At 44.4% G+C, this 27,138-nt stretch overlaps 1 protein-coding gene across 33 annotated transcripts in view; it reads right to left on the bottom strand.

Annotated features, from left to right (window-relative positions):
* Positions 1-24,594: 24,594 nt before the first annotated feature.
* Positions 24,595-27,138, bottom strand: part of COBL (cordon-bleu WH2 repeat protein) — a 284,755-nt gene continuing 282,211 nt past the window's right edge. For 20 of the 33 annotated variants that reach the window (XM_058296598.1, XM_058296587.1, XM_058296589.1 and 17 more), the window contains 2 exons: positions 26,595-26,685; positions 24,595-26,015 (listed from right to left, as the gene is read on the bottom strand). In XM_058296598.1, coding sequence (XP_058152581.1) covers positions 25,990-26,015; positions 26,595-26,685 — 117 coding nt within the window. In that variant the 3' untranslated portion in view covers positions 24,595-25,989. The remainder of the gene's footprint in view (positions 26,016-26,594; positions 26,686-27,138) is intronic. The other 13 variants (XM_058296606.1, XM_058296610.1, XM_058296620.1 and 10 more) reach the window with 1 other exon arrangement.

The raw sequence follows: 27,138 nt of genomic DNA, 5'->3' as shown, positions 1-27,138 counted from the left end.
GAATTTGCCACCCTAAAATAAGGAAGAAAATAACTGATAGATTCCTTCATTGCCCTTCTGCCAAATAAGGGAGAGCAAGAATAATTCATCACGTACAAGAATAATTCATCATGTGCATTGCAAAAACACAGGTGGTGACTATCACTCTTTATTGTAGAGAAAAAAAGCCAACTAACTCTGCGAGAGGTCAAATAACCTGCCCACACTAGGATGGGAGGTTATGAAACATTTAAACAGGAAAGGGTGAATGGAAATCAGTGTACAATGGCCATTGTTCCTAACTTAGAAGTGTAAAATGATGCCAATGGTCTCAACATGTGACTTGTTAAAGAAAAGGATGTGTAAGCACCTTATTAATCAGGTTGACTTCAAAAAAGTACAATCAGGGAGCCCCTTTATTCTCTCACAGTGCCTTAGAACCCCGTTTCCTCCCCTTGGTGACAGCGAGGGCTGGTTTTCTAGTTTTATGGTAAGTTTCAAAGATTTGCACGTTCTTTTTGGAATGAACAAGATAAGCCTGCCTGAGATGAAACTTCAGCTGCAGGCTGTCCTGGTGGTCCACAGCCAACAGGAAGGAAGGGGGCATTGCTGGGCTTTGATCCTTGACCTTCATTTTCTCTTGTCACTCAGGCAGCCACTCCAGGCTGGGGGCACTGAGGAGGGGTCAAAGGAACAGGGACATGAGTATTTTGCACAGCCAGAACGCCCTGTCTTTCTCCCATGGCTGTTGAATCCACTTTGTCACATCTCTACGTGACTTTCTCTCTCATTGAAGGGGTCTTTGGAGATGCCCCCTGTCTTAGTTTGCCATGCCTGCTATGACAAGTAGCACTCAATGGGTTGGCTTAAACCATGGGAATTTATTGTCTCCCAATTTTGGAGGCTGGAAGTCCCAAATCGAGGTGTCGGCAAGGCCACTTGCTCCAAAGTTCGTAGGGTTCGGTGAACGTGGTCCTCGGCCACGTGGCAATCTCTCGCTCTGTTCTACTGACTTCCATGTTTGCTTTCCTTTGCTTGTAAGGATTCCAGGCCTGCGAGTAAAGGTCTGCCTACCTTCAGTTTGGCAGCACCTTAACTAGTGATAATGTCTTCAATGTCCAATTTACAAACGGACGTGGATTAAGACATGAACAAGTCTTCTGGGGGGATGGACAAGATTCGAAACTCAGCACCTCTCCCCCATGAACCTGTAACATGACAGTTCCCTGGTGCAAACAACACTCTCCTTGGCCAGCTGACTTCCTCGGTTCCCGCCCTCCAGCAGTAGAGTTAGCACAGAGATGTATTCTAGTAAAACTACTGGACCTAAAAAATAAATAAGAACTTGTCTAGGCATATGATCTCAATTAAGGGAAAGGGAATCTGATTGGCATCTGCCTTCTCCATAGCAACACTTTAGGCTAGAAGACAACGGAGCAAAATATTTATGGTAATGAAGGAAAGAAAATGTGTGCCTAGGGTTTTATAGATGATTTCATCAGGCCAGATCTCTGTGGGAAACAGCTGCCACACTCCAAGGATTAATCAAAGATAATTTAATAAAGGGTCTATTTAGAGAAGTGTGCAGGACTATGGAAGCTGACAAGGAATGTAAAGGGTCAAGGGAGTAACAAAAGCAAGAAATAAATACTTCCCCAGCATCAAAGGGGCAAGAGGAGAAGGTGATTCTACCTGAAACAATACGAGCAATAACCACGGGAGGGCACCCCGAACAGGAGCTGAGGCTAGAGGGAAAGTAATGGGGCCCCTGACAAAATTAGTTTTCCATGGAGGGAGTTGGAAGGATAAATATATGACTCTTTCTCTCTTCCCATGCTCTTACCTTGCCGGTGCCTTACATTGGCTAAATCTATCTGAAGTCAGAAGACAAGTCCAGATAAAACTCTCCATAGAAGTCAGCACCCCACAGCACAGGGTGAAGCAAAGGATGAATCTGGAGGGGCAAAAGGAGACTATCTTGCATGGCTTCCAAACTCAACTTCAAGTTTAAAAGGGTTAGAAAAAGAGTGATGCACATTCAAGAGCTCAGGGAATAGAGTTTCTGCATACCATTCCTTGTGGAGTCAGCCTGGGAATGAACTTCAGATAATCAAGGAATCACTGAAGTGCCAACGTAAGTCCTGATGGTGAGCATGTAAGCATAGACTCGAGGCTAAATGACAGTGGTAAATGTGACAGAATAGTACTTGAGCATTGCATGTGTTGGTACTATGAATGAATTCAGCTAACAAAGGTGAGTCAAGAAGGGGAGAATTATGGACCTCAGAATACACTTGCTGACTGCTTCTTAGGGATAAATGGGGGTGAAAAGTTTGTTACATTCAATTAGATACTGGGGGAGAGAGAGGGAAAGTGAAATAAGTGGATCAGCTTAATTTTATTGTTCATATTTGTGAACCAAGAGTGTCAAGATGGGGAGTAAAAGGTGTAATATAAAAATATTAGTATAGGAAGCAGTTGTGGCTCAATCAATTGGGCTCCTGTCTACCATATGGGAGGCCCTGGGTTCACATCCCGGGGTCTCTTTGTGAAGGCAGGCTGGCCCGCACCCTGCAGAGAGCTGACAGCCCGCGTCCACGGAGAGCTGGCACTGTGAGATGATGCAGCAAAGGGAGACAAGCAGACACAGAAGAACGTGCAGCGAATGGACTCAGAGAGCAGACAGCAGGCAAGCCACAAAGGGGGGAGATAAATAAATAAAAAATAAATCTTAAAAAAATATTAGTACAAAGTCATCATTAGAGTGAAAAAAACAAGTCTTAAATATAAAAATGGATTAAAAATAGAAAACATTCCTATGAGAATGACCACAATTTAAAAGAATGACCATACCATGTGTCAAAGAGGACCTACCGGAATTGGGACTTTCACACACTGCTAGTTGGAATGAAAACTGGTGGAGCCATCGTGTAAAAACATTTTGACCATTGCTTAAAAAAGTCAATGTATGCCTACCATGGAGTACGGCCAGTCCACTCCTAGGTTTGCCGTTTGCTTTTTTCTTTGACACAGAACTATACACTACCTTTCATTACGGTTCCCTCCAGTACTGTGGACAGGCGTGCTGGCTCAGACACGGATTTGCCAGCTGGAGAATGCCTGTGTCTCCCCGAAACAAGAGGGGCAGTGGGCACCAGGAGAGCACAAAAGTGGATCCCCAGAAAGGCCCTGGGCTCTGGCCTAAGGGTCATGAAGCACGTGCCCATGCAGGCACTTGTCCACAAATGTTCAGGCCGCTTTGTAGTCATAGCCCTGACCAGAGGCCGCCCGACGTCCACCAGCCCGTGAATGGCTGAAGCCACTGTGGTATACCTAGACCATTGAGCACTACGCTGCGACAAAAAGGAATGAACTTCTGATACATGATACACCATCGGCGAAGCACAAACTCATTAGGCTGAGTGAAGGAAGCCAGGCCAAAAGGAAAACACTCCGTATTTCCTTTAGGGTGGTCTTTCCCCAGCCTTGGGGACGCTCCTCGTAGGCATTCTCTGAGGAGTGCTCTGCTCAGTCCGGGGGAAAGAGCGCTGCAGATCTCTGGAATTATCTCTGGGGCCTCTCTCCCCTGCAGGGCTGCTTTCTCTGGGCCCCAGCTGCCTTGGGCTCTGGGATGCTCAGCTCAGCCCCTCTACTCAAGAAGTCTGCCTGGCCCTGCCGGGTTCTCCCTGCGCTCCAGCCAGGGAGCACGCTCAGAGCAGTAAGACAGTGCAAACACAGGGCTCATCTGGTCTGTTTTCTTTTTGTCAGGGGTCACTTCACTGCCAGATGTTCTCGAAAACTGTTGTGTCATTTATTTTGTCGGTTTTGTGGTTGTTTCAGCTTGGGCGGAGGGCAAATCTATTCCCTGTAACCCTATTTTGGTCAGAACTGGAAGTTGGTAAGACATTACATTCAAATATAAGATACTTACATGTTGAAATATAACATACACAAGGCCAAAACATATTGGTTATACTAATGGATGTATCAATAATTTGGCTTAGGAAAGCAGAGTGGTTAGGGCGTCTGCCTACCACATGGGAGGTCCGCGGTTCAAACCCCGGGCCTCCTTGACCTGTGTGCAGCTGGCCCATGCGCAGTGCTGATGCGCACAAGGAGTGCCGTGCCATGCAGGGGTGTCCCCTGCCTAGGGGAGCCCCATGCGCAGGGAGTGCACCCCGTAAGGAGAGCCACCCAGTGCGAAAGAAAGTGCAACCTGCCCAGGAATGGTGCCAGACACATGGAGAGCTGACACAGCAAGATGACACAACAAAAAGTAACACAAATTCCCATGCTGCTGACAACAACAGAAGCGGACAAAGAAGAACACGCAGCAAATAGACACAGAGAACAGATAACTGGGGCAGGGAAGAGGGTGGGGGAGAAATAAAATAAAATAAATAAATCTTTAAAAAAAAATTTGGCTTAACTCCCATATTAAAAAGAAATCAATTTTGGGTGGGCTAACAAAGTAAAATTCAATTCTCCACTGCTTTAAGATGCACAGCTAAAATAAAGAGATTCAGAGACTTCAAAATGAAACTTAGATTTCCCAGACAAATACCAATAACATGAAAGCAGGATGCCTGGTCTGGTTGATAGCTAGCGCAGACCCTGCCACTCCCTGCTCACATCTCCTCACTCTACTGCACAGCACACTAACCCCAGTTTCCAACTTCTAACACCAAATGTTTGCATGATGGTTTTCTCTGGCATCCAAAGTCTTCTCGGCTACCCCCGCACGTAGCTTGCTAGCAGTTCTGGAGAATTAATACCCTCCAGGAGCAGCTGTCAATCAATGCATGAGGGCGTTGGTTTAGGAGCACCCCATGACCTGTGCCCCTGAGTGGCAGGGCGTGAAGGCCTGGGCGTCACACTGGCCACGGGGGTCCAAGTGGAGTAAGTCGCCCGTTGTCCACGATGGTGGCTGGCTTTCTAAAGCCTCGTTCGTTCATGGACTGCCCACCTTTCCCGCCTCACTTTCTCACTCGCTCACCAGCGTTTTCTTCACCTCCAAACCACTGGACTTTGAATCCTGGTCTCAGAGCCTAGCTCAGGGAAATCCAAACCAAAAGGATAATGAGAGCAGGTAGAAGTGAGGCCACAAAGAGCCAAACCAAATCCCAATAGAAACAAACATCAAGGATCCGGAGACCTGAGCCACGAATCAGTTAAGCTGTAAATGGGACTCTGAGACCAGGCTACAGAGAATCTACCTTCTTTTCCAGTGGAAATGGAACTTTCTTAAAATTACCATATTTGAGGACAAACAAAATCTTAAGCCACTCCAAAAATTAACAACAATTTAAAAACATGATCAAAGCAGTTAAATGCTCTCAAAGCAGTAAGCTGGTATCATCACAGGGCTCACAATATTTGTTTTCCTTTTGCCAGGGACTGCTTCATTAAACAACTATTCAGATTAAACAGTTACTAAACTGCTCTTGATTTAAAGGGGAAATACAGAACTAACTGTCCAAACTTCTAGAAAATAGCAATAATAGAAACAGAATATCAAAATCTAAAATCCATGGCAGTATATTGTTATTACGATAAAAATGAAAATATTGAATGGTTTTCCAGGTTTCAAAGCTAGAAAAAGACCAACAAAGTAAACTTAAAGAAAGATGGACAAATTAATAACATGAGAACAGAAGTTAAAGATCTTAAAATAAGGAAATATGAAGCTTTTCTTTGAAAGCAAAACAATAATGACAAACCACTAGCTAGCTTAATAATATAAATAATGAAAGAAAGAGCAAAAGTTTAGAAGTAAGAAAGGAAAATAGAAAAATAACCAGCCAAAGATAGGAAATATAAAGAAATTATGCATTTAGCAGAACTTTCTATAAATAAATATGATAAATTAAATAAAATGGGTTACTTTTCAGGAAACTGTAATTTACCAAAGCTGACCCAAATAGAGATAGGAAGTCATACCAATTTCCATAGAAGAAATAAAGTTGTAAAAATACTGCCAAATATAAGCACCATTGCCAAAAATTTTCTCAGGAAAATTCTACTAAATCATTAACAATCAAGTAATTTTAGTGCTACACAAATTATTCCAGAGTCTTAAAATGAAGGAAATGAAGTGAGTATGCCACAGATACCAAAGCTTGACAAATACAGTATGAAAAATAACTATAGATCAATCTCACATATGAATACAGTACAAAAATTTTAAATAAAGCAGTGTCAAATCAAATTCAACCTCTCACTTAAAAATGAATCCATTGTAACTAAATGGCGCTTATTTCATAAATGCAAAGGTGATTCCAAATTAGGGAATCTATTAATATGATCAGCTTATAAATGAATCTAAGGAGAAAAATAATACGTCTTTTTCTCTAGATGCCCAAAAGGGTTTTTTAAAAAATTCAACATCTGTTAATGATTTTAAAAAACCACTTAATAAAAAATGAATCGTTTCTTAAATAAAATTTATATAACTCATTTCAAAAGCCAGACTCTTTTTTTTTTGGTTAGTTGTAATATTTTAAGAATGATCCTCTTTTTTTTTTGTGCATTTACTTTTTTTATTGTATTTTTTTGAAGATATATAGCTCACAAAAAAATGTTACATTAAAAATGTAAGAGGTTCCCACATACCCACAGTCCAACCCACCCACTCCTCCCACATCCACAACCTCCTTCATTGTTGCAGCACTGGGGAAAACTTACAGACATTCGTACCAGGATATCTATCATCTATCTATCTGTCTATCATCCATCCATCTATCTATCTATCTATCTATCTATCTATCTATCTATCTATCTATCTATCTATCTATCTATCTGTCTGTCTATCTATCAGCCATAGATATATTTACACATGTCAATATTAAGAGATGTATTATAGGTATTGGCTTACGTTACCATGGGGACTGACAAGTCCAAATTCTGTAGGGCAGGATGCAAGTTGGGAAGTCAATGGTGAAACTGAGTACACCAGCAGAAGCCTCAACTTGGGAACTCCAGTGAAGGTGGGGATGTATTCTCCAGACTAGCTGAAGTAGAGAGAGGATTTTTTCCATTGAAGTACTCTGTTCTCTTTTTGAGGCCTTCAACTGATGGGATAAGGAGACTTCTTACAGCTGGAGACAGTTTCCTTCATTGATTGTAGATACAATCAACTGACTAATGGTTCAGATCCATCTATGAAATCCGCTCACAATAACTATCTGTAAAAACAGTGCTTGGTTGACCAAACAACTGGACACCAGAACCCAGCCAAGTTGACACATGAAATTGACCATCACTCCCCCGCCCCCCACACACACATACAGAGAAAGAGAAAGAAAGAGAGAGAGAAAAAGAGATACAAGACATCTACAATCTCTGCTATTATTTGACATCATACTGGAAGCATTAAACAATGCAATTTGAAAGGAGTTAAAAGCATATAACTTAGACAGGAACAGGTAAAACTATCTCTATTGACAGGAGACATCACTGCATGTCTAAAACCAAAAATATCAATGAGAAATACTACTACAAACACTGGTATGATTTATAAGGTAGAATCAATAATCTTCATATATACCAACTAATGTTAGGAGATGTGATGGAATAGAAATATTACTCAGCTTTTAGAAGGAATGAAATATTAACACATGGGATAACATGGATGAATCTTGAAGACCTTATGTTGAGTAAAGCAAGCCAGGCACTGAAGACCTAATATTATATGACCTCACTGATCTGAATTAAGCAAACTGAGCAGACTCACAGAGCTAGAGTCCTGAACATAGGTTTACAGGACACAGAAAGGGAGTAGAGGGTGGTAAGCTGATGTCCAAATGAGAAAAATCTATGATAAGATGGAAGGATGTGGCTGTGCCATAGATGAGCATGACGCTGGTGAAATGATGTGATTGGGTTCATCGGTGCTGGTCTGTGAGGGGGATAGTGTGGGAGGATGGGTTGGACTATCCATGGAAAATGGGGGAGTTTTGGGGGAAGGAGCAGGTAAACTCTGGGGACTGCAGGTCTGTGGTCAATACCACATTGGGGAAATGTTCTTTTGGCAAATAAGGTAGGGGAGGGTTATTGGTGTAGGCTGTTGGGTATGTGGAGGGATACACAGAATGGGGGGTACCTGGGGCAGGTTTCTATGGAATATCTAAGTGTTCATCTTGTCATACTGTGTTATCTCAGTGGGTGGAGACTCACACAATAAACGAGAAAATATTAAACTCCCATCCTGGGGAGTCCTGCCATCTTCTCAAATTAGAGGGACAAGAATCCCTCAAGAACATAGGCAGTGCCTAATAAAAGAAAACAGACCAATATGTCAAGCCCTCAATATTATTGCAAGTAACTATAAATCTTATTCTTCAAAAATGGAAATTTAGTGGTTACCATAGGTTCTGAGGGGTGGGGGAGGGGAGAATAGAATAGATGGAACATAGCACATTTTTTAGGGCATTTGAATTGTTCTGCATGAACTTGCAATAATGGATACAGGCCATTTTAAATATTGTCAAATCCTACAAAAATGTATGGCCCAAAATGTAAACCATAAGGTAAACCATTGATCACGGTTAGTAGCAATGCTTCAATATTTGCAAATCAATTGTAACAAATGTACCATTGCAGGTAAAATGTTATTAAGAGGGGAAAGTGGAAAAAGGGACAGTATTGGGTATATTGGAATCCCCTATATTCTCTATGTGACTTTTCTGTAAACTATAGCTTCTTTGAAGATACAATGAAAAAATTAAGACACTAGGGGAATATACAGAAGAAAATGTTCACTGTACATACAAGACAACAGATCTTACAGTGATGAAAGACACAATGCCTAAAATTTTTAAATTTCAAATTATTGTGATATTTTAAATTTTTGTATTTTATTTGTTATTTTTAAAACTGTTATTATTATTTCATTTATTTCATTAATTTTATTTGGTTATTTTGTTGGCTTCATTTTTGGAGAGTTTTGGATCACAGAAGGGTCCAGCTGTGGCAGGGGAGGATCACTGGTGCAGGATGTCAGTGATGGTGGGATGCATGGGGAGGGGTACACCTGCGGCATGCTTCTAGGGCACATGAATATGTTCAAGTGATCATGAAGCATTGAATTGGTGGGTGGAAAACCACACAATAACTGAAAGAATATTGAATTCCTACCCTGGGGAATTCTGATACATTCTCTAATAGAATGGCAAGAATCCTCCAAGTACAAGGGCAGTGCCTAGTGAAGGAAGACAGACCATATATGCCAGGCACTTAATATTTATGATTGTACTTAAGAACATTTTCTTGTGAAATTGAAACATAGCCTAGTATTATATACTGCCTAAGTGTTACCTCCTGAAAGCCTCCTTGTTGCTCAAATGTGGGATCTCTCTAAGCCAGACTCGGCATATGAACACACCACTTTCCCTCCAGCATGGGACTTGACTCCCAGGGATGAGCCTTCCTGGTACCAGGGATTATTACCAAGCACCAGCTATCAATGCATCTGGAAAAAGACTTTGACCAAAAGGGGGAAATGGTAACTACAAATGAGATTTTATGGCTAAGAGTTTTCAAAAGTGAGTTGGGAGATCATTCGAGAGGTTATGCTTATGCACATCTCAGCAGGATCTCATTGACTGTCACAGTAAACAGTGCCTCAAATAACGGGGCTCCTGAAGGCTCTAGAGTTATCCAGAAACTATAAGCAGGGCAGACAGCTCAGGAATTTGGCACCCTCTCAGTGGGCCTTACTTCGGAATTTATGCTCCCCAGTGTAACAGAGTTAGACTCATTTATAGGTTTTTTACACCTGGCTCTTCTGACCCTTTTATTCGAACCCCAAATTAATACTATACCTAATAATATATATCCCAGAGACTTAAATCTTTGGTCTACCCATGTGCCAGTTTTGCCCTGAATTTCTACAAAGTTGCAACATCTGCTCTCCAGTTCATTGTACTCTCCCAGGACAACTAACAAGGAGATGATGATCAACAACGCCCATCAATAGGAACAGGGAGTGTCTGCAACTGTAAGCAAGAGAGCTCTATCCATCTGACCCATGGGATCAAAGCCCCCTGTCTATTAGAAGCAGAGTAGGCATCACCATCCCAGAATCCTCAAGATTGGGGAATGAACAATGAATTAAAGTAGACTTATTATTATTCTAGCAATGGAAGAACTCTTATCATTGATGCAAAGGCAGTGGCCACCAGAGGTTTTGAGGGATGGGAGAGGGAAGAATAGTTGTCATATGGGGGCATTTTTGGGTCACTGGATTTGCCCTGCATGACATTGCAGTGATGGATACAGGCCATTGTGCATTTTGTCAAAATTGTTTAGGACAGGTAGTATAAACTATAGTGTAAGCTATAGTCCATGGTTAGTAGCAATGCTTCAATATGTGTTCCTCAATTGTAACAAATGTACCACACTAATGAAGGATGCTGTTAACATCTGAAAGTGTGGGATGGAGAGGAAAGAGGGATATGGGAATTACCCATATTTTTTATGTAAGATTCATGCAATCTAAAGCCTCTTTAATAATAAAAAATTTATTAATAATAATAAAAAAGAAATACATATAATTACAATAGCAAAAATTAAATAAAATAGGCAGGAATACACTTAGCATAAATATGCAAAAACTATAAAACAGAAATGGACCTGGACTAATGATATCCATGTAAGCATCTAAGTGTACACATATCATGTTGATTTTCTGAAATTTATGCATTTAATGCTATTCCATGAAACACAATTTTTTTCTGAAGTTAAAGAATTTGATTTTAAAATGAATTTGGAAGAAAAAAATCTAGACTAGCCAGGAAATCCTGAAAACAGAGAAATTTTGGAAGGCTAGCTCTTCCATTTATGAAAACATAGGTATGATTGATAAATCTCTATAAAGAAGTGTGTTATATATGCATAGCTAGGATGAAACAAAAGAGGAAAAACAGAAATAAAAACAATATCATGTGACTATTTAGAAATTTGGATGTGGTGGAAGAGAAAAATAGACGGAAGTTATTCTTGTTTTTTATTGAAAAAATGGAGCGTTTTGGTGATGGACTGGCGATGGGGAGAGGGGAGGGAGATGCCAAGAAGTCTTGGGTTTCAGGGTCACATGAGGAGTGCTGTGATGGAAGGATCTAGGGTAGCTGCACTCCCAGTGCCCATTCTTAGTCCCTTCTGGGGTAGTGGGTCTGTAGAAAGAGCTCCCTTAGCATCCTTACAATAAAAAGCGACAGTAACAGACAGCATGCCATAGGCTATAATTGTGTGAATTGTGTTGATTTCATCTGGACAAGGGCAAATCTTGTGGCTTCTCGTTCATTATATTTTACTTTCCACATCTTGGATACTGACCCTTGGCTCCTTCTCCTCCATGTACAGGACATTGTGGGGAGCTTGCGCCTGCTTTCAGCTTCCAACACTGTTCAGGAATCTACCCATGGGTTCAATGTTGTACGCAGCCAAGAAAACTCTCTTAGCCACCACCCCCCGCCCCAAACTGCCCCTTCTTGCCTCTTTCCTCACTTTTCAGATCACTTCCTAATTGGTTTTACCTCTTCACTCTTGTTGTTCTCCACTTTATTAACCATTCTATCGTGAGAATGATGTTTCTAAACTAATCTTGCTTCTCTCTGAAGCCTTGTTTTCTGAAAACTTCTCCCTTCCTCTTTTTTTTTTTTTTTGCTTCAGTTTTACTGAACCATCTGTCTAGAATGACCTGCTAACTCCTTCTCATTCTTTGGTTATGAACTCAGATGACACCTCTTCCAGGAAGCTTTCCTAACACCCCTGACCAGGGTTTGGGTCCTGTCTTCTACATGTCTATAGCTCTCCTTTCTTACTACCACACACTTGTTCTGACAAACTCTCCACTTGCCCTCCCCTTCTTCCACGAGGATGTGAACTCCTTGTGAGGAGGGATATGACTGCGATCATGGTTTCTCCAGTACGAAGCCCAGGGCCTGGCACAGAAGACCCCTCAGTGTTTGTGGAATTTAAGGCAGAGGAAGGCTACAGCCGTGTGCACACCCCATGGATGTCTGACTTTGCTCAAGATTTCTTCTTTTCTCCCTTCCTTCCTTAGGGGTTCCCATGCTGATTTATTTGTCACCTGGCCATCCAATTTCCAATAAAAAATTGTTGGTGTCTCATTCATGCCATCGGCACCATCCTGCCTGTCCCACTTGGGTCACTGGAAATTCCACAGTACCAGTGAATCACTACTCTTTGCAAAAAATCTATAATTCATCAATATGATCTAATTTCTTAAACATTTCTTATTTTCCCTCTTGCAGTTGGGCCATTTTAGGCCCTTAGGAGACAGGAATAAAGTGGCATGCTGAAACATAATGATTAAAATATGAGAGTCTACCTTTTTATCTTTCCATTCAGGAAAGCTTATTAATTGCGGAGTAAAGTAGGAGCAGTTTGGACTTCTTGGCTGCATGCATTATTTAGGAAGGGAAACGAATGAATGATTACTTTAGCTTTTGGCTAATGAGAGAAGTGGAGGCACATTTCCTCTGTCGTAATAACTAAGAGGAAACGGCACAACTGCAACGGTACAGAGAAAGATTAAACCCTGTTTTGCTTGGAAGAGTTACAAAGTCAAATTAAATTCAGATATTCATTGGTGTGGCTCATTCCAAGTCATCTTTTATCACTTTAAAACACCAGTGTTAGGGTATGTATTAAGATTTTGTTTTCTTTGCCTTCTCCTCATTAGACATTGGGATGAAAACTCCATTTGTACTCCTGGAACTTCTTTCTACCCTTCCCCACTCTGCAGGCAGGGCAGGCTGACCGCCAGATTGCATCAACAAGTGCCCTTGCCAGAGTGGGTTCTGGTTGGGTCTGGACAAAGGGACACTCTGGAAGAGCTTGGGGGGCAGGTGGACTGACAGATCGGCATTTACACCTCTGCCAGACCATGGTTGGCAGTAGCTGTGGTCCTCTCCCACGAGTGCTTCTCCTTCCAGCAGCTGCCCCCCTCCCCAGGTTCTGGTGTCTGCTTCTTCCCCAGTCTCTTCAGATTGAGGAGTGGGGAGCATTCCCCGGTGGCTGACCCCGGGCTTGCTACCCCACTCCTAGGTGGTCTCCTTTAACCCTGACTTCACCTTGGTGATTAACCCCTGTATTAAATTCTTCCCAAATCACCCATGTGACGGACCTTTCTTCATTCAGGGACTCTGCTAGAACACATGTCAAAAATCTTTCTGCTTGACAGACAAAATTCCAGAATGCTAGATGCTTAGAGCTCATCAACTCTAGGCAGCTCATTTTGCCAATAAAGATGTTTAGGCTCATAGAGATCATGGGGTGAACCAAATAACTGAGCTCCCTTATTAAGAATCATTAGAATCCCTGCTAGATTAGGTAGATGTTGTTGAGGACTTCCCATGCCAGGTCTTCTTAATCAGGCATAGGTTTCCAAGGGGCTCATGGAAAGATTTCAGGGAGTCTGTGAGCCTGAATTGGAAAAAAAATCAACTTACTCTATTTTCCCTGACCTCTGAAATCTAGCATTTCCTTCGTTTATGAATGTATACAATAAATAAATTACAGTAGTATTCATTTCATCTGACTGGTAGAGGGGTCTGTGGAACAGAAAAGATGAAGAACTCCAGTCATATGCTCTGTGCTAAGCGTTTGTGTGGATTATCTTGAATTCTCACCACCTTCTGGCGTAGTTACCACCCTTGTGCTGAGGGTACAGGTAAGGAAACATCTCGAGTCATGTGGCCTGGGGGATGTGACAGAGCCAGGATCCACACTGGTCTCTCCAACCCCAGAGCCATGCTCATTGTCCTCTTGCCATTACCCACCAGGTAGACTGAATCTCAAACCAATGAAATGCCCAAGAGTTCAGACAAAATGCCAATAGATTGCAAGAGAGCTGCTAGGAGGCAGGAAGGTCGCTGAGTCATTTAGCCAGTGGGTGGGTATTGACTTCTCACCATCAGCCACATGGTTCCAGGCCCACCACCGTCGAAATAGCCTTTCTAATGGGTGAGATCAGGCAGGAGCTCACGGGAATGCATTGACAAGCCCTGGACATCGCTGTCAAGAGATTTACCTTTCAACCCAGACACATGGAGGCCAAATTGTGCTGCCCCAGTGAAGTCAATGTGCAGAAAAACCAAGCTGTGGGTCTGTGTGGGAAACTGCCGGCAGGCTGCACTTGCCGGTCAGGTGCGGGAACAGGGTGGGGCTGTCACTGAGGCAGACTCCCAGGGGGCCCCCAGGGCCGGGAGCCAAGCTGGAACCCAGAGTGAGAAGTGGGGAACTGCCAGAAACTTGGGAAACCAGGAGCACTTGGGTATTTTTCAACCAAAAGCCATTACTCTCGCTCAGGGGTGCTTCAAGAATGACCTATAGCAACTCTCCATCTCTCTCTTTCAAACGTTTTATTGTAGTAAAATATATAGACTTTAGAGTCTCCCATTTTTACCACCTTCAAGTGCATGATTCGGTGGTATTAATTACAGTCACAGTGCTGTGTCACCTCACTAACATCCATTACCCCAAGTGTTCACCACTGCAAACAGCAACTTCCCGCCCGTTAAGCACCGATGTCCCCTTCCCCTCACCCCATCCCCTGTGAACCTGTAATTGCCCAGCCGTCCCAATGAATTAGCATATCCTAGGTATTTCATATAAGCAATATTATGCAGTGTCTTTTTGTATCTGGTTTATTTCACTTGGCATGATTCAAGTCTTTTGTTAATGATGAAATTAGTACTTGTGTAATAAAGAAAACCCAGTAAAATGAGGAAATGGAAAAAAGAAAATTAACTTTCTGTGGCCATTTGATATTATGTTTAAGAATTCCAAAAATAGATACTGGATTATGTCTGTAAACTGGTCTCTTCCTCTGGGTATGATTAAATAATGATTAAGGCTTTGATTGGACCATGCCAGTAGGATGTGGAGTCCCCGCCCCCTTGGTGGGTGGGGACTCACAGAGAAACCATACCACAGAGAAGGGAGGTTAGAGTTTTGAGCTGAAGCCCAAGAAGTAAACACATGGGAGAGAGCAGAGCAGCTGAGCCCAGAGAGAAATGAGCCCAGGGTGAGAGACAAAGCCTGGAGAGCCTGATAGTCTACAGTTGACCTTGTGGAGAGACCAGAGCTGCTGAGTCCGAAGAGAAATGAGCCCTGGGAGAGAGACAAGACTTATCCCAGCCTACAGCTGATACTGGAAGAAGCTGGGACCACAGAGTCTTAAGAAGAAGAGGGAGGTTGAATGTCGGCAACCATCTTGTTCCAAAACATGGCAACAGATTTTGGGGAGGGAAGTAATTTATGCTTTATGGCCTGGTAACTGTAATATCTTTTATAAAAGCCAACAGATTTCTGGTATTTTGCATCAGCACCCCTTTGCCGACTAACACACCTTCCCACCTCAGGAATGTGCTCAGTGTTCACTGCAAGCATCCATGGCTGGGTGAGTATATCTTTGGGTGAGATGGTTGGGGTGTGCCAGTCCATGCTGCAACCCCTCCGGGCCCCACGCCTATTCCTGCGGGCTGCCTGAATCACCCCTTAATGCCCCCAAAGCTGCAGTAAGGAGCCCTGGCTCCTCGACACTCAGTCCCCACCCTCCCTGGCTATCCCATGGTGAGGAAGTCTCTTAATTTCTCTGAGCTCCTGTTTCCTTCACCATAAGAGGAGCAAAAGACTTTCTGCCTGAACAGTTCTAACCGTTCATGCCATCCTGTTATAGTTGGATATTTACATGGGAACAAGGCTTAGCAAAGTTACTTTCAGAGAGCCTGGCATTTTGGCCTCAAGAGACTCTGTTTTCATTGTATTTTTTCCACACAGACTTTTCAACGAGGGCTGAGGCCACAGCTGCCTGGGCTTAGAGTGACTCAGAGTCGCATGTCCCAAGGCCAGGAAATCCCCCCATGGGAACCCACTGCCTAAACCAGAGCTGGGCAGCCCCGGAAACTCCTGCATGGCCAGTTCCCTGCGTCAGCTGGTGACCTGGCCTTTCTCATGTGGCTTTCTGTGGGCACTCTCTTGGCACTAATCCCTGGTGCCTGCAAATATTTTGATGAGGTCATGCCATTGCTCACCAGGAAAGTTCGTCTGTCTTTTCTTGCTCTCCCAGTCATATTTCTTAGGAAAGAGACTCCTATGGCCTGGCTGCCCCCAAAGCAGTTAGGAAGATAAGCTCACCCACTGGACCCAGGAGGTTACAGCACAGGGCCTGTAGCCATGGACTTCCATGGAGGCACCTTTGCACCTGTAAGATCCCTGGTTCTAGAATTTTGGCAAAGTCTCTGCTTCACCTTAACTGGACACACCTTTGGCATATTAGGCCCACTTTAGGCCCTGAAGACAGTGCGTGGGATGCTTTCTAAATATAGGACTCTGTGCTCACCTTGAACCCTGTTGGGAAGGAGGAGATAGACCTTTCCTTTCCACGACATTAAGCAAACTTGAATGATGCTTTATGCCCCTGTCTCCTGAAGCGGGTGCACTTCCTTTACTGCTGCAGTCAGCCCTGGAGTTTTCACAAGGGGAGGATCAGACTTGTCCCTGGGTTCAAGAGTGAACACAGCTTTGCCCAGCATGAGCCATGTGGCTGTGTATGTCTCTGAACTTCTGTCCCTCAGCAGTAAGTTGGGGAAAGCTACTTAGGGATGTGGTGCTGGTTTATGGGGCTACTTGGCTGAAACCCCAGTGCAGAGGTCAACTCAGGAAATGCTCACTGACTCTCCTTGGCTGAATCATCTAAACTTTTAGGAGGTCCCAAGTTTATTTGACTTATTAACTGCCCTGGTTTTCACAAAGGAAGGGAAACTGGGCAAGCAAACCAGCACCAGCAAGGAAGGAGGCAGCTATAGGCTCCAGGGCAGGAAGGAGACTTCAAACCAACATCACTGTTTAAAAGACAAGCACTCCCAGCACAAGGACTCTGCTGTGGGCACTGTTGTGCTTGCTCATTCTCACACTCGTGATTGCATCCATCCTTGGAAAAGTTTGAATGGTGAACAGTAATATGTCCATGTCATACAAGGAGGGAACTAGATAGATCTCTTTGCATGAACTTCTTTGCTGTAGGACACATACTATTTGGGGTGAAAACTCAGATCTTCTTATTTCCAGGCTATGATGGTTAATTTTTTTTATCATAACAGTTTTATTTGAAATAGCCCTAAACTGGAAACAATGCAAATGGTCCATCAACAATGAATGGATAAATCTATTCAGTGAAATACTACATGACAATGATAAAACAATAACAAACTGATACATGCTATCACATGGATGGATCTCAAAATAACCATCCAGAGTGAAACAAGTCCGACACAGAAAACAGGACACACTGCATGAATCAACCTTAATAAAACTCCAGGTAATGCAAGCTAATGCATAGTGACAGAAAGCAGATGAGTGGTAGCCTAGGGAAAGGGGTTTGGGGGCACTGGGGGCAGATAGAAGGGATGAGAGAATGCTGACAGAGGAACAAGAGGACACATGGGGAGGATGGATATGTCATTGTCTAGCTTGTGTTGTATACATATGCTGATACTTATCAAATTGCATACTTTAAATATGCACCATTTATTATATGTCCAGTGTACTGCCATCAAGTCTTAAAAATATTGACTCCACATACCAGAGATCCTGGCAGTAGAACTATTATTTTCTTCTTTAAATATTAATTATGCTCCAGTAAAAACATCCTAAACCTTCATTTTTAACGTCGCTACCAGGAAATCAAAAGGTAGAAACATTAATTTGCCGAAACAATGTTGTTCGTGTTGGTTAGTTTTATGGGTCATCTTGCCTAGACTTTGGTGCCCCGCTGTTTACTGAACTCTAGGTATCGCTGTGAAGGTATTTTGTAGATGTGATTAACATCTACTGTCAGATGCCTTTAAGTTAAAGACACTATGCTCAGTAATCTGGGTGGACCTCATACAATTGGCTGAAGGCCTTAAGAGCAAGATCGGTGGTTTCCCTGGGAAGAAATTCTATCTCTAGACTGCAGCATCAACTCCTGCCTGAGTTTCCAGCCTGCCAACCTCACCTATAGATTTAGGACTTGCCAGAGTCCACAATTCTGCGAGCCCACTCCTTAAAATAAACCTCACCTTTGTACACATAAGTCCTGTTGGTGAACCCTGAAGATACCCATGACCCTGCAACAGAAAGAAGTTCTTTTCCGGAATCTCAAAAGATTATGTTACTAAACTAACCCATTCCTGTGGGTGTGGGGCCTTTTGACTGCATTCAATTCAGCTGAGGGTCCTTTGATTAGGTTACTTGATGAGGTGGTTTCAGGGCTTTCGACTGGACTTCATCAGTGAGGCATGAACCAGCTTGTATGTCTGCCCTTCTGCCAGGCCTTACATCAGGGGTTCTTACCCTTTTTGTTCCACAGACCCCTGTGCCAGTCAGGTGAAAACCATGGACCCTTACTAAGTCCACACTATACCATGTATTATTTAGTAAATATATCATACTTGCACCAACACATCCCCACATGAATAATATCTTTTTTTTTTTTAGAAAAGGAATTTATTTTTAATTGATTTTTAAGAATTTAAAAAGATACATAGATCATACAAAATGTTACTTTAAAAAATATAAGAGGATCCCATAAATAATATCTTTTTGAATTTCAACTCAGCTCATGGACCCCTTGTTAAGAAACCCTGCCTTATATGAATGGAGACACAAAGAACAGACTAAGAAAGGAAGCTGCCGTTTTTGAAGATGCCCTGTGAGAGAGGACTCCAGGCTCACTAGCAGCCAAAGCTGAAGCATGAAGCCCCCAGGAGGCTGGGTCCATGGAGCAGCTCAAGCTGAAGAGAGGAGCCACGTGCCTGATAACCCAAAGCTGGGCTTGGGGAGGAAGCAGAGCTGCTGAGACTGAAAGAAGAGAAGCCCTCTGCCTGGTTGCTCACAGCTGAGCTTTGGGCAATGGTAGATTCTGGAGGGGAAGGCAGGCACCTCAGCTGAGGTTAGCCGCCATCTTGCTTCACCATGTGCCAGGACGACAGGATCACCAGCAGCTGACTTTGGTGTGAAAGCATCTCTGATGGTGCTTTGATTTGGACATTTCATGGCCTTGGAACTATAAGATTTCCCTCTAATAAAAGCCAACCAGTTTCCGTGACTTACCATCACAGCCTTATGGCAAATTAAAACACTCCCCATCCTTATTCACTTGTTAGTCTCACACTTCATTGTGTTCAGGGATGCAAGGAGTCCCTGGGGTAGATGTGGTCTATACAAGCATCATTTCAGCCTCTTCCTGTGGCTCCTGCTCACACAGCCTTACTCCTGGGCCAGGATGTGTAGTCTACGTGAACATCCTGCCAGCCTCATGCCACAGCCTCCTTGCTCTCACAGCCTTACTTCTGAGTTGCTTGTCTGTCTCTCCCCTCAAGCCTGGTGCTTGGCCAGCTGAGTCCTTTGACAGAAAAACTGGCAGTAATTCCTCTTTCCCCACCACTCCCCCAATTCGCTGCCATTTGGAGTCTTCCCAGGAGCTCTGAGCTGGCTCTAGGAAAGCTCCTTCCTCACCATGATTAGGCATTTTTCCAGTAGCTATTGGGTAAGCAGGACCTTTAGGAATTTCTACCTGGGGGTGATATGTTTGGCAGCTTCAGGACTTGGCAGGAGAGGGAGAACCATGGGGGTGGGGAGGTGGACCTAGATTGGACCCTCAGGCCTCCTCTGGGCTTTGGTCAACAGGGGAGCCTGTGGATGCTGGGTGGCATAGCACATCCTGGAGTATCTGCACACAGAGGCCTGGGGCAGCCAGTAACTATGAGCTACTGCCCTGTGCTCATAGTTTCTCTTAAATTGAGACTTCTCAATAAGAAGGGTACTGTGACATTGTCATCGCCCTGACCTATGGGCCTGCTGAGGGGACTAGATAAGGTCCGTGGAAGTGGAGAAGAGCAGCCCCTGCATGGGTTAGCTATGCAGCTTGGGAGAGAGGGAGGAGCCTTGGCTTTCCAAGAAGCACCAGAAGGCTCTAGGGATAGAGAAAGGTCAGCATGGTTTGACTTGAAGCCCTTCTCCTAGCTCCTTTCAGGCTCCTTGGTGACCTACTGGAGTCCTTGGGTGTTGCCTTGGGTTGTACTGCAGACTTCGGGCAACCCAAGACCATCCTACCTGCTCCTAGTCTGGGGTCCCAGCATCCACCCTCCCTGCCATGCCTGTGATCTGGAACCATATGTCCTTCACTTAGACTTTCCTATTGGTCATGTTGGAAACGTCCACTGTTCTAGCATTGCATCCCCAGGCTAAAGAAGCCTATATGAGTGAGATGTGTCCTGTGGGAGGACAGTCCTGAAAGCTAAAGAATTACAATGTGAGGTAATGAGAGGAGCTGTTTAGAGGTTCCAGGAAGAGTTTAGCCCATTCTACTGGACAGTGTGTTGGTGACAGACGGGTTTTGGAGGATCAATAGGAGTTCTAGGGCAAAGGAAAGGAAGAAAGGCTGTCTCGCCTCTGGTGGATAAAGAAACACAAGGCTGCCTGCAGTCACCGGTACTCTTTACCCTGAGGGCTGGGGGAAGTCCTTCCACAGGACATTCCCAAGCAGGCCCCAGGACCTCTTACCTGGATCCTGAGGACTTCCAGGGTCTCTGCCCAGACTAGGGCCCAGGACCAGCCTCCCAGTCCCAGAATCCCAAGGAGCTGGTGGTGATGAGGACACTGACACCTCTTGTAGGACCTGGTATCCCAGAGGTCCACGGAGAGCCATTAAGAAAGCAGTGAGTGGAGGGCTTCAATATGCGGGTGCTAAGCAATATGCGGGGGCTATTCTAGGGTGTCTCACCCATAGGCTGTGGCAGCAGGTCAAGCCACCTTCTATCCGAGGAGCCTAAACTCCTCTGTGGAAGTGCAGGAGGGCCTTCCTGGGCACAGCCCTCCACAGGCTCCACAGTTCCACCCAGAGCCTGCCTCCCAGCTTGTGCCTTGGGCTGGCTGGAAACCCATCATCTACTCACTCGCCTCTCCTCCCAAATCAAGAGGACACCAAACCCCGCCAGTCTCAGGCATGCCTCGGTCTCCCCTCTTTGCCATTTCCATTGCTGCTGCCTAAATCAGCTTTGCAGTCCCTTGCTGGACATGCCAGACCTTCTCCTTGGTGCCTCCAGCTGCAGGTCCAACCCTGTCCACAGTGAGAACATGCTCTTATTCCATTCTTAAGAGAGAGCATCAGGGATCTCCACTCTACTAAAGCTCTTCATCTTGGGCAAATGGTGTGACAAATCAGCATCTCTGAAGGCTGAGTTGACATGGGCAAGCATGTGAAGCACACAGCTGTCCCTTCCCTATACCAAAGCATCAGCAATGAGATCAAACAGGTAATAATCATGGGTTTGGCTCTAGAAAGTTCACTGAACAAACTCAGGAGGCCCTTTTCCCTCTTTTCCTTACCTTCCCCTCTTCATCCAAACCATCTTTGGTCAGGTTTCAGAACACCGGCCACCTTTTGTGCTAGGCAATGGTGCCCTGCTCTGTGCTTGTGGTCCTCTCTCAGGTGCCCAGGCAGGGTCCAGGTCCTACAACAGGTGTCAATGAGCACAGGCAGGCTGGGGAGTCAGGTTCTCACTCGAATGGAGCCCTTGACTCCTGGGCAGGGAGGAGGCCCCAATACCTTAGGGTTGGTAGCAGCATTTTTCTCTTTTCCCTTTTCCTTTCTTGTTTCTTGTTCTTTTTTTTTGTGATAAGGTGTCAACTATATCCTTTCTGAATCAAGGACATAAGAGTAGCATGAAGACCAAATTAAAACATGGCTCCATATTGGGTTCTCTATTGCTTCTCCATTGAGCTGAACTTGCCTACCAGGTCACAGACAAAACGGCCTTATGATCCCTTGAAGACTCAAAGGTTACCTCTGGGGTCAGAGGAAGGAAGATGTAAAAAGGTAAGATGGTAAGCTTAAAGACAGGGCTGGAAGAATTAAAAGGTCATTAGAGATGGAGATGGCCAAGGAAGTGATGGCTGTGGGAGGTAAAAAGAAAGAATAATTTGTCTGGGTGATGGCAGGACCAAGGAGGTGGGATGACTCCAGAAGGTACGGGCACAAGTTTAGACATGAGAAGTTGGCAGGACATCCAAGCGAGATGGTTTGCAGGTGACTGAAACTTCAGGTCAGGAGCTTGGGGGACAGGCTACCCAGGGACATAGAGGTGGGTACCATCAGCGCAGGTGAAGCAGTCTGGGATTACAAAGAGAGGCCTGGAAAAGGCCATTATGGACGGCAGTGCCAGAGACCACGTGAAACTGTCAGGCAGATGCCAAACATCTAGGCCGTGTTATGAACAAGTTACTATTTTTGGGTGATGAGCAGGTTGCAGAGCTAGACCTGTCAGAGCAGGTTCTTGACAGACACGCTCCTCCTTGCTTCTGGACACGCCCCTGGAGGGAGGCCCAGGTGTGCCAGGGCTTACTTCTGGGTATGACGCATGTATAAGCCAAAGGGGTGCTGATGCAAAGTACCAGAAATCTGTTGGCTTTTATAAAGGGTATTTATTTGGGGTAAAAGCTTACAGTTGCAAGGCCCCAAAGAGTCCAACTCAATGCATCATAGGAGGTACTTTCTCACAAAGGTCAGCTGCCACGTGTTGCAAGATGGCGGATGATCTCTGCCTGGTCTCTTGGGCCTTCTCAGCAGCTCAGCAAACTATCAGGCAAATGGCTCACCTTTCTTCATATGGCAGGACTGAAATGGCCAACTTCTCTCCTCTTTCCTGTGTCTTCTTGAGTGGGTATCCGTTTATATCAGCCCATCAAGGGGGTGGGGACTCAACCTGAGTAATGCCCTACTGATATGGTTGAATCAAAACCCTAATCTTAACAGGTAATTTAAGCAAAGAAATCTCAGGTGAATCTAATACAATCAAAGGGGATCACACCCAGAGGAATGGACCAGTTTACAAACAATCTCTCCTTTTCAGGATTCATAAATCTCAGACTCCCACAATGTATAATCCAGAGGCAGAGAGAAACGTCAACAACCCAGACTAGACTAGATATGAGGAAGCCTGAGACTGATCCAGCTCAGCTTCTTGCTTCCTATGATATTCATTCTTTCACTGAACACTTATTGAGTACATCATCTGGACCAGACAATAAGAGAGACCAGATAATTTTCTAAAGTGGGACTTTTGGGTAGTGAGGAGCTGCTCTGCTGAGGTCACAGTGTGCACCAGGACTTTTCTTGGGCACAGTGGGTCAATGTGTCGGGCTCTGGACTTAGAGAGTTAAACAGGATCCACTTCCTGCCTTCAAGCTGCTCACTATAGTCAGGGAGGCGGGTGGAAACAGCGTTGAACTGCGAGAGGCATAGGGGACAGGAGGGCAACCAGAGGCAGCAGTGACCGTGCAGGGACCCTGTGAGGAAGGTGTCACTGTGCAGAAGACCCTTGAGCCTTGAAAGGGAGGGCTGGATTTTGCCAGTCAGGGTGGTGGGGGGTAGGGGGTCATTTGGGGCAGGAGAAGCATGTGTACCATATGAGGAAGGCACATGAGCTCTCTAGTGCATGCAATAAATTGTTGCTGGGTCCCTCAAGGCACAAGAAATGAAGGAAGAGAGGCTGAGGCTGAGGCTAGGGAGGTGGGGGTGAAGGTGAGAGTCAGGATTAGGTTCAGGATTGGGGTTAGCATTAGGGTGGGTGGAGAGAGGGTGTAGGATCTAGGCCAACAAGAGTCTTGTAGGCTAAGGAGTTCTGAATTAATTCTGTAGCAACAGGGAGTCATAGAAAGGCTGTCTGGGGCATGAGAACAACATGATTTTGGGCTTCAGTTTGCTCACCTGGATAATGGTGCCTTAGCTACCTCTCAGGTTTGCTGAGTCGGTGAACCAAGAACGACCATGAAGATGCTTTGCCAACATATTAAGCTTGATGCAAAAGGCTGTAATAATCCCTTACAGCATTATCTCAAAACCCACAGCTTCAGCACAGTCTGAGAGAGAGAACCTAGTCTATTTTCAATAATGCATAAACTTAGCATGAACTTGATCCCTTCCTTATGAGCAAAGTGAACCAGTGGGAGGGACTGCACTCAACTGGACAATCTTTCTCCTCCTTGGGACCCACCTCTGGGCTCCCCACATCTGCTGCTCTCCTGGTCCGGCTGTGGAGCTCTGGGCAATGAAGCACCAGGATGTATATGATTGCCACTCTGCTTACACTAGCTTCTGTCTTGTTCCTTAGAACTCCAGGCAAAATCTTGCCTCAGGGCCTTTGCATGTGCTTCTCTCAGCCAGGCAAGCTTTCCATCCGTGCTTTGCTCCCTCATTTCCTTCAGGCTTTTTACTCAGATGTCATGGTCTCACTGAAACCTTTCTTGATCACCCCACGTTTCACTCCCAAACTCCTTTCCCTGCTTGATTTTCTCCTTGGTACTTACCAACATCAATATATATTCAAATTTTGCAAACAAGTCTTGGCTACGGCTTGTCTCCACCACTGAAATGCAAACCCTATGAAGGTGGAGACTTCTGTTTTGTTACCGCCTGTTACTCAGTGCCTAGTTACTCTTTCTGCTGATGGAATAAATGAACTCCTGCTTCCACTTTTGGGGGCTGGGTATCCTATAGCCTTCAAGACAAGTTGTAGTACGAAGTCATGAAATTCACACAATAACTGCAATTTTATTTTTATTTGTGGCACTAAAAGACAAACAGTAGAGACAGTCGTGGTTAAGAGCAATTGGCTGGGTGCTCTTTCTTTGCAAAGGAATTTTAGCAACATTAATTAGACAAGGCAAAGCAAAGTGTGTCCATTCTACCTGATGCCCGGATCTGAAGTAGCGGGAAAATATTAACATGATCCATCGTATTTGTGGTTTCATTAAGACAGAGATTTTATTTAATGAACTCCTCTTGAGTTCTATTAATCTCTTAAAGGTTTTATCCCTCCATATAACAAAATGTTGTAGAGACATATATATGAAAAACTACTACTGTAGTTGAGCTTTATTATAAATCATGGTGACTGAATCCCCGGCGCTTTTAGAGATGCTGTGCCTTTAATGTAATGGAGTCACCGCTCTGTTGGAGAAAAGGGTCAAGACCGAACCCAAATTATGAGAATATATATATATAAACATATATATGGAGCACAATTTTGATTCAATCTTTGTGACATACAAACACCCAGCATCTCCACTCCTTGGCCTGGGAGGGATTCCAGAAGGTTCCGAGGAAAGTCGCTGGGCTCAGTACAGAGCCTTCCTTTGGGGAAGTTCACTGAACGTCATAACCCACCGTGGCGCCACTGTCAAAACGGCGGCCTGTTCTCCAACTGTCCACTCTAACGGTGCTCTGGAATTCAGCCACCCGCTACCTCTGGAAACTCAGAAATGCTCTCTCCATACAGCCACATATTTTTAGTATTCTGGATGAAAATAGCTTCTTTTGAAAAACTCAGAGGGGTCAGATCACAGTCGACAACCCTCTGGGAGGTGTTCGGCAGATTCTGCGGAATAGGAATCCAATGGTTTCATTGCACAATAATTTCACCTTTGAAGACGGCTCCCGACTCTTTTTCTTACAACTAAAACATGTAGTGTCATTGCAGCATATTACATTCTGATTTGTTCCAAGTTATTTAGATTTTCTCCAGGATTCAAAAGATTTAAACAAGTGAATGGTTTGCACCACCTACATGTGGTCAAAGTCTGTAGGTCCCCACCTCGGTATAAGGTGTGCTTCTTTTCATTCTGCCCAGAAATATAGTTAGGAGTGCTGGACTGCAGCACCGACTCTCCCTTTAGCCTGCCAACAAGGATAGTTTATTGGCAACTTTAAATATTCAGAGGCAAAATACTTGTCCTTGGCACACAAGCCATGCAGTAAAGCAATGTTTTTTTCCCCCTCCCTTTGAACCATTATATAGAAACACGCTGAAACTCAACTCCTCATATTTTGGCCTGTAGACACGAAAGTAACACCAAATCCTGATGCTGCTTGCTATACAGAGTCCTTGAGCGGTGGTTATGGACATCTTACAGTTGGGTTTTGCCCTTTTCTGACCGCTATCAGCAATTCATACCAGCAAGGGCACCTGCAAGGAAGAAAAATGTACAGGTACTCAGCATATGTTGGTAAGGCAAGGGTGCAGATATCTGGAAGCTAAATAGCTTTGTACAAACCCCTCTTTGTACCATTACCCTCTGAGGACCCCGAGCTGTTTTATTAGCACCAAGGAGTAATCTTTCTGTAACACAAATATGCTTAAAAGCATTCAATGACTTGCTGGTCCATTCAAAACCAAAATATGCCATCTTTTGGATTTATTCCCAGGACCATGCCATTCTTTCAGAACCCTCTGCTGCCCCCAGGCCTTGCTGGGGACTGAATTCAATCCCCCACAAAAGACACGTTCAGTTCTTAATCCTATGTTCCTGTGGGTGCGAGCCCATTTATCAATAGGACCTGGGAAGACATTATTTTCAGGTAAGGTGTGGATTCATTTGAGAATAGGATCTTCAAAGATCCCAAACGGATGAGGTCAAATCGAATCAGGGTGGGCCTTAATCCACATAATCAGAGTCCTCATAAGCAGAGGAATTTCAGACACAGTCAGAAGAAGCCAGAAGGGGTGGAAACCAGAGGAATAAGCAGAAACAGAGAGCTTGCTCACCATGTGATGGAGGGCTGCTGGAAGGCCGCAGATTCTGGGAGAAAGCAAGCCCTGCTGATCCCCTGGTGTTAGACACTGTGATGGCCCGAAGCTGTCTAGACCCCAGAAAAACATGTTCTAAAGGAAATCCATCCCTGCAGGTGTGAGCCCATTATAAAAAAGGACCTTTTGAGGAGGCTACTTCAGTTAAGGTGTATCCCACTTCAACCAGGATGAATAAATCCTATGACTCGAGTCCTTTATAAGAGAATGAAATTCAGAAAGAGAACAAGAAAGCCACAGAAGCAAAAATGCTGAAATCATAAGACCTAGAAGAGATAGGAGAGGCCAGAGGACGCCACCACATGCCTTGCCATGTGGCAGAGGAGCCAAGGATTGCTGGAAGCTGGTCTCTGGGAAGAAAGCATTGCCTTGAGAATGCCTTGATTTGGACATTTTCTCAACCTCAACGCTGTAAGCTAATAAATTACCATGGTGCAAGCTGAATCATTTCATGGTATTTGCTTTGAGTGGCCCAGGAAACAAAATAAGACACCTAGCCTCC

Source organism: Dasypus novemcinctus, chromosome 5 (genome assembly GCF_030445035.2).
Source record: "Dasypus novemcinctus isolate mDasNov1 chromosome 5, mDasNov1.1.hap2, whole genome shotgun sequence".
NCBI classification, from domain to species: Eukaryota; Metazoa; Chordata; class Mammalia; order Cingulata; family Dasypodidae; genus Dasypus; species Dasypus novemcinctus.
The sequence above is the reverse complement of the archived record's forward strand: the minus strand, read 5'-3'. Positions and strand labels throughout refer to the sequence as shown.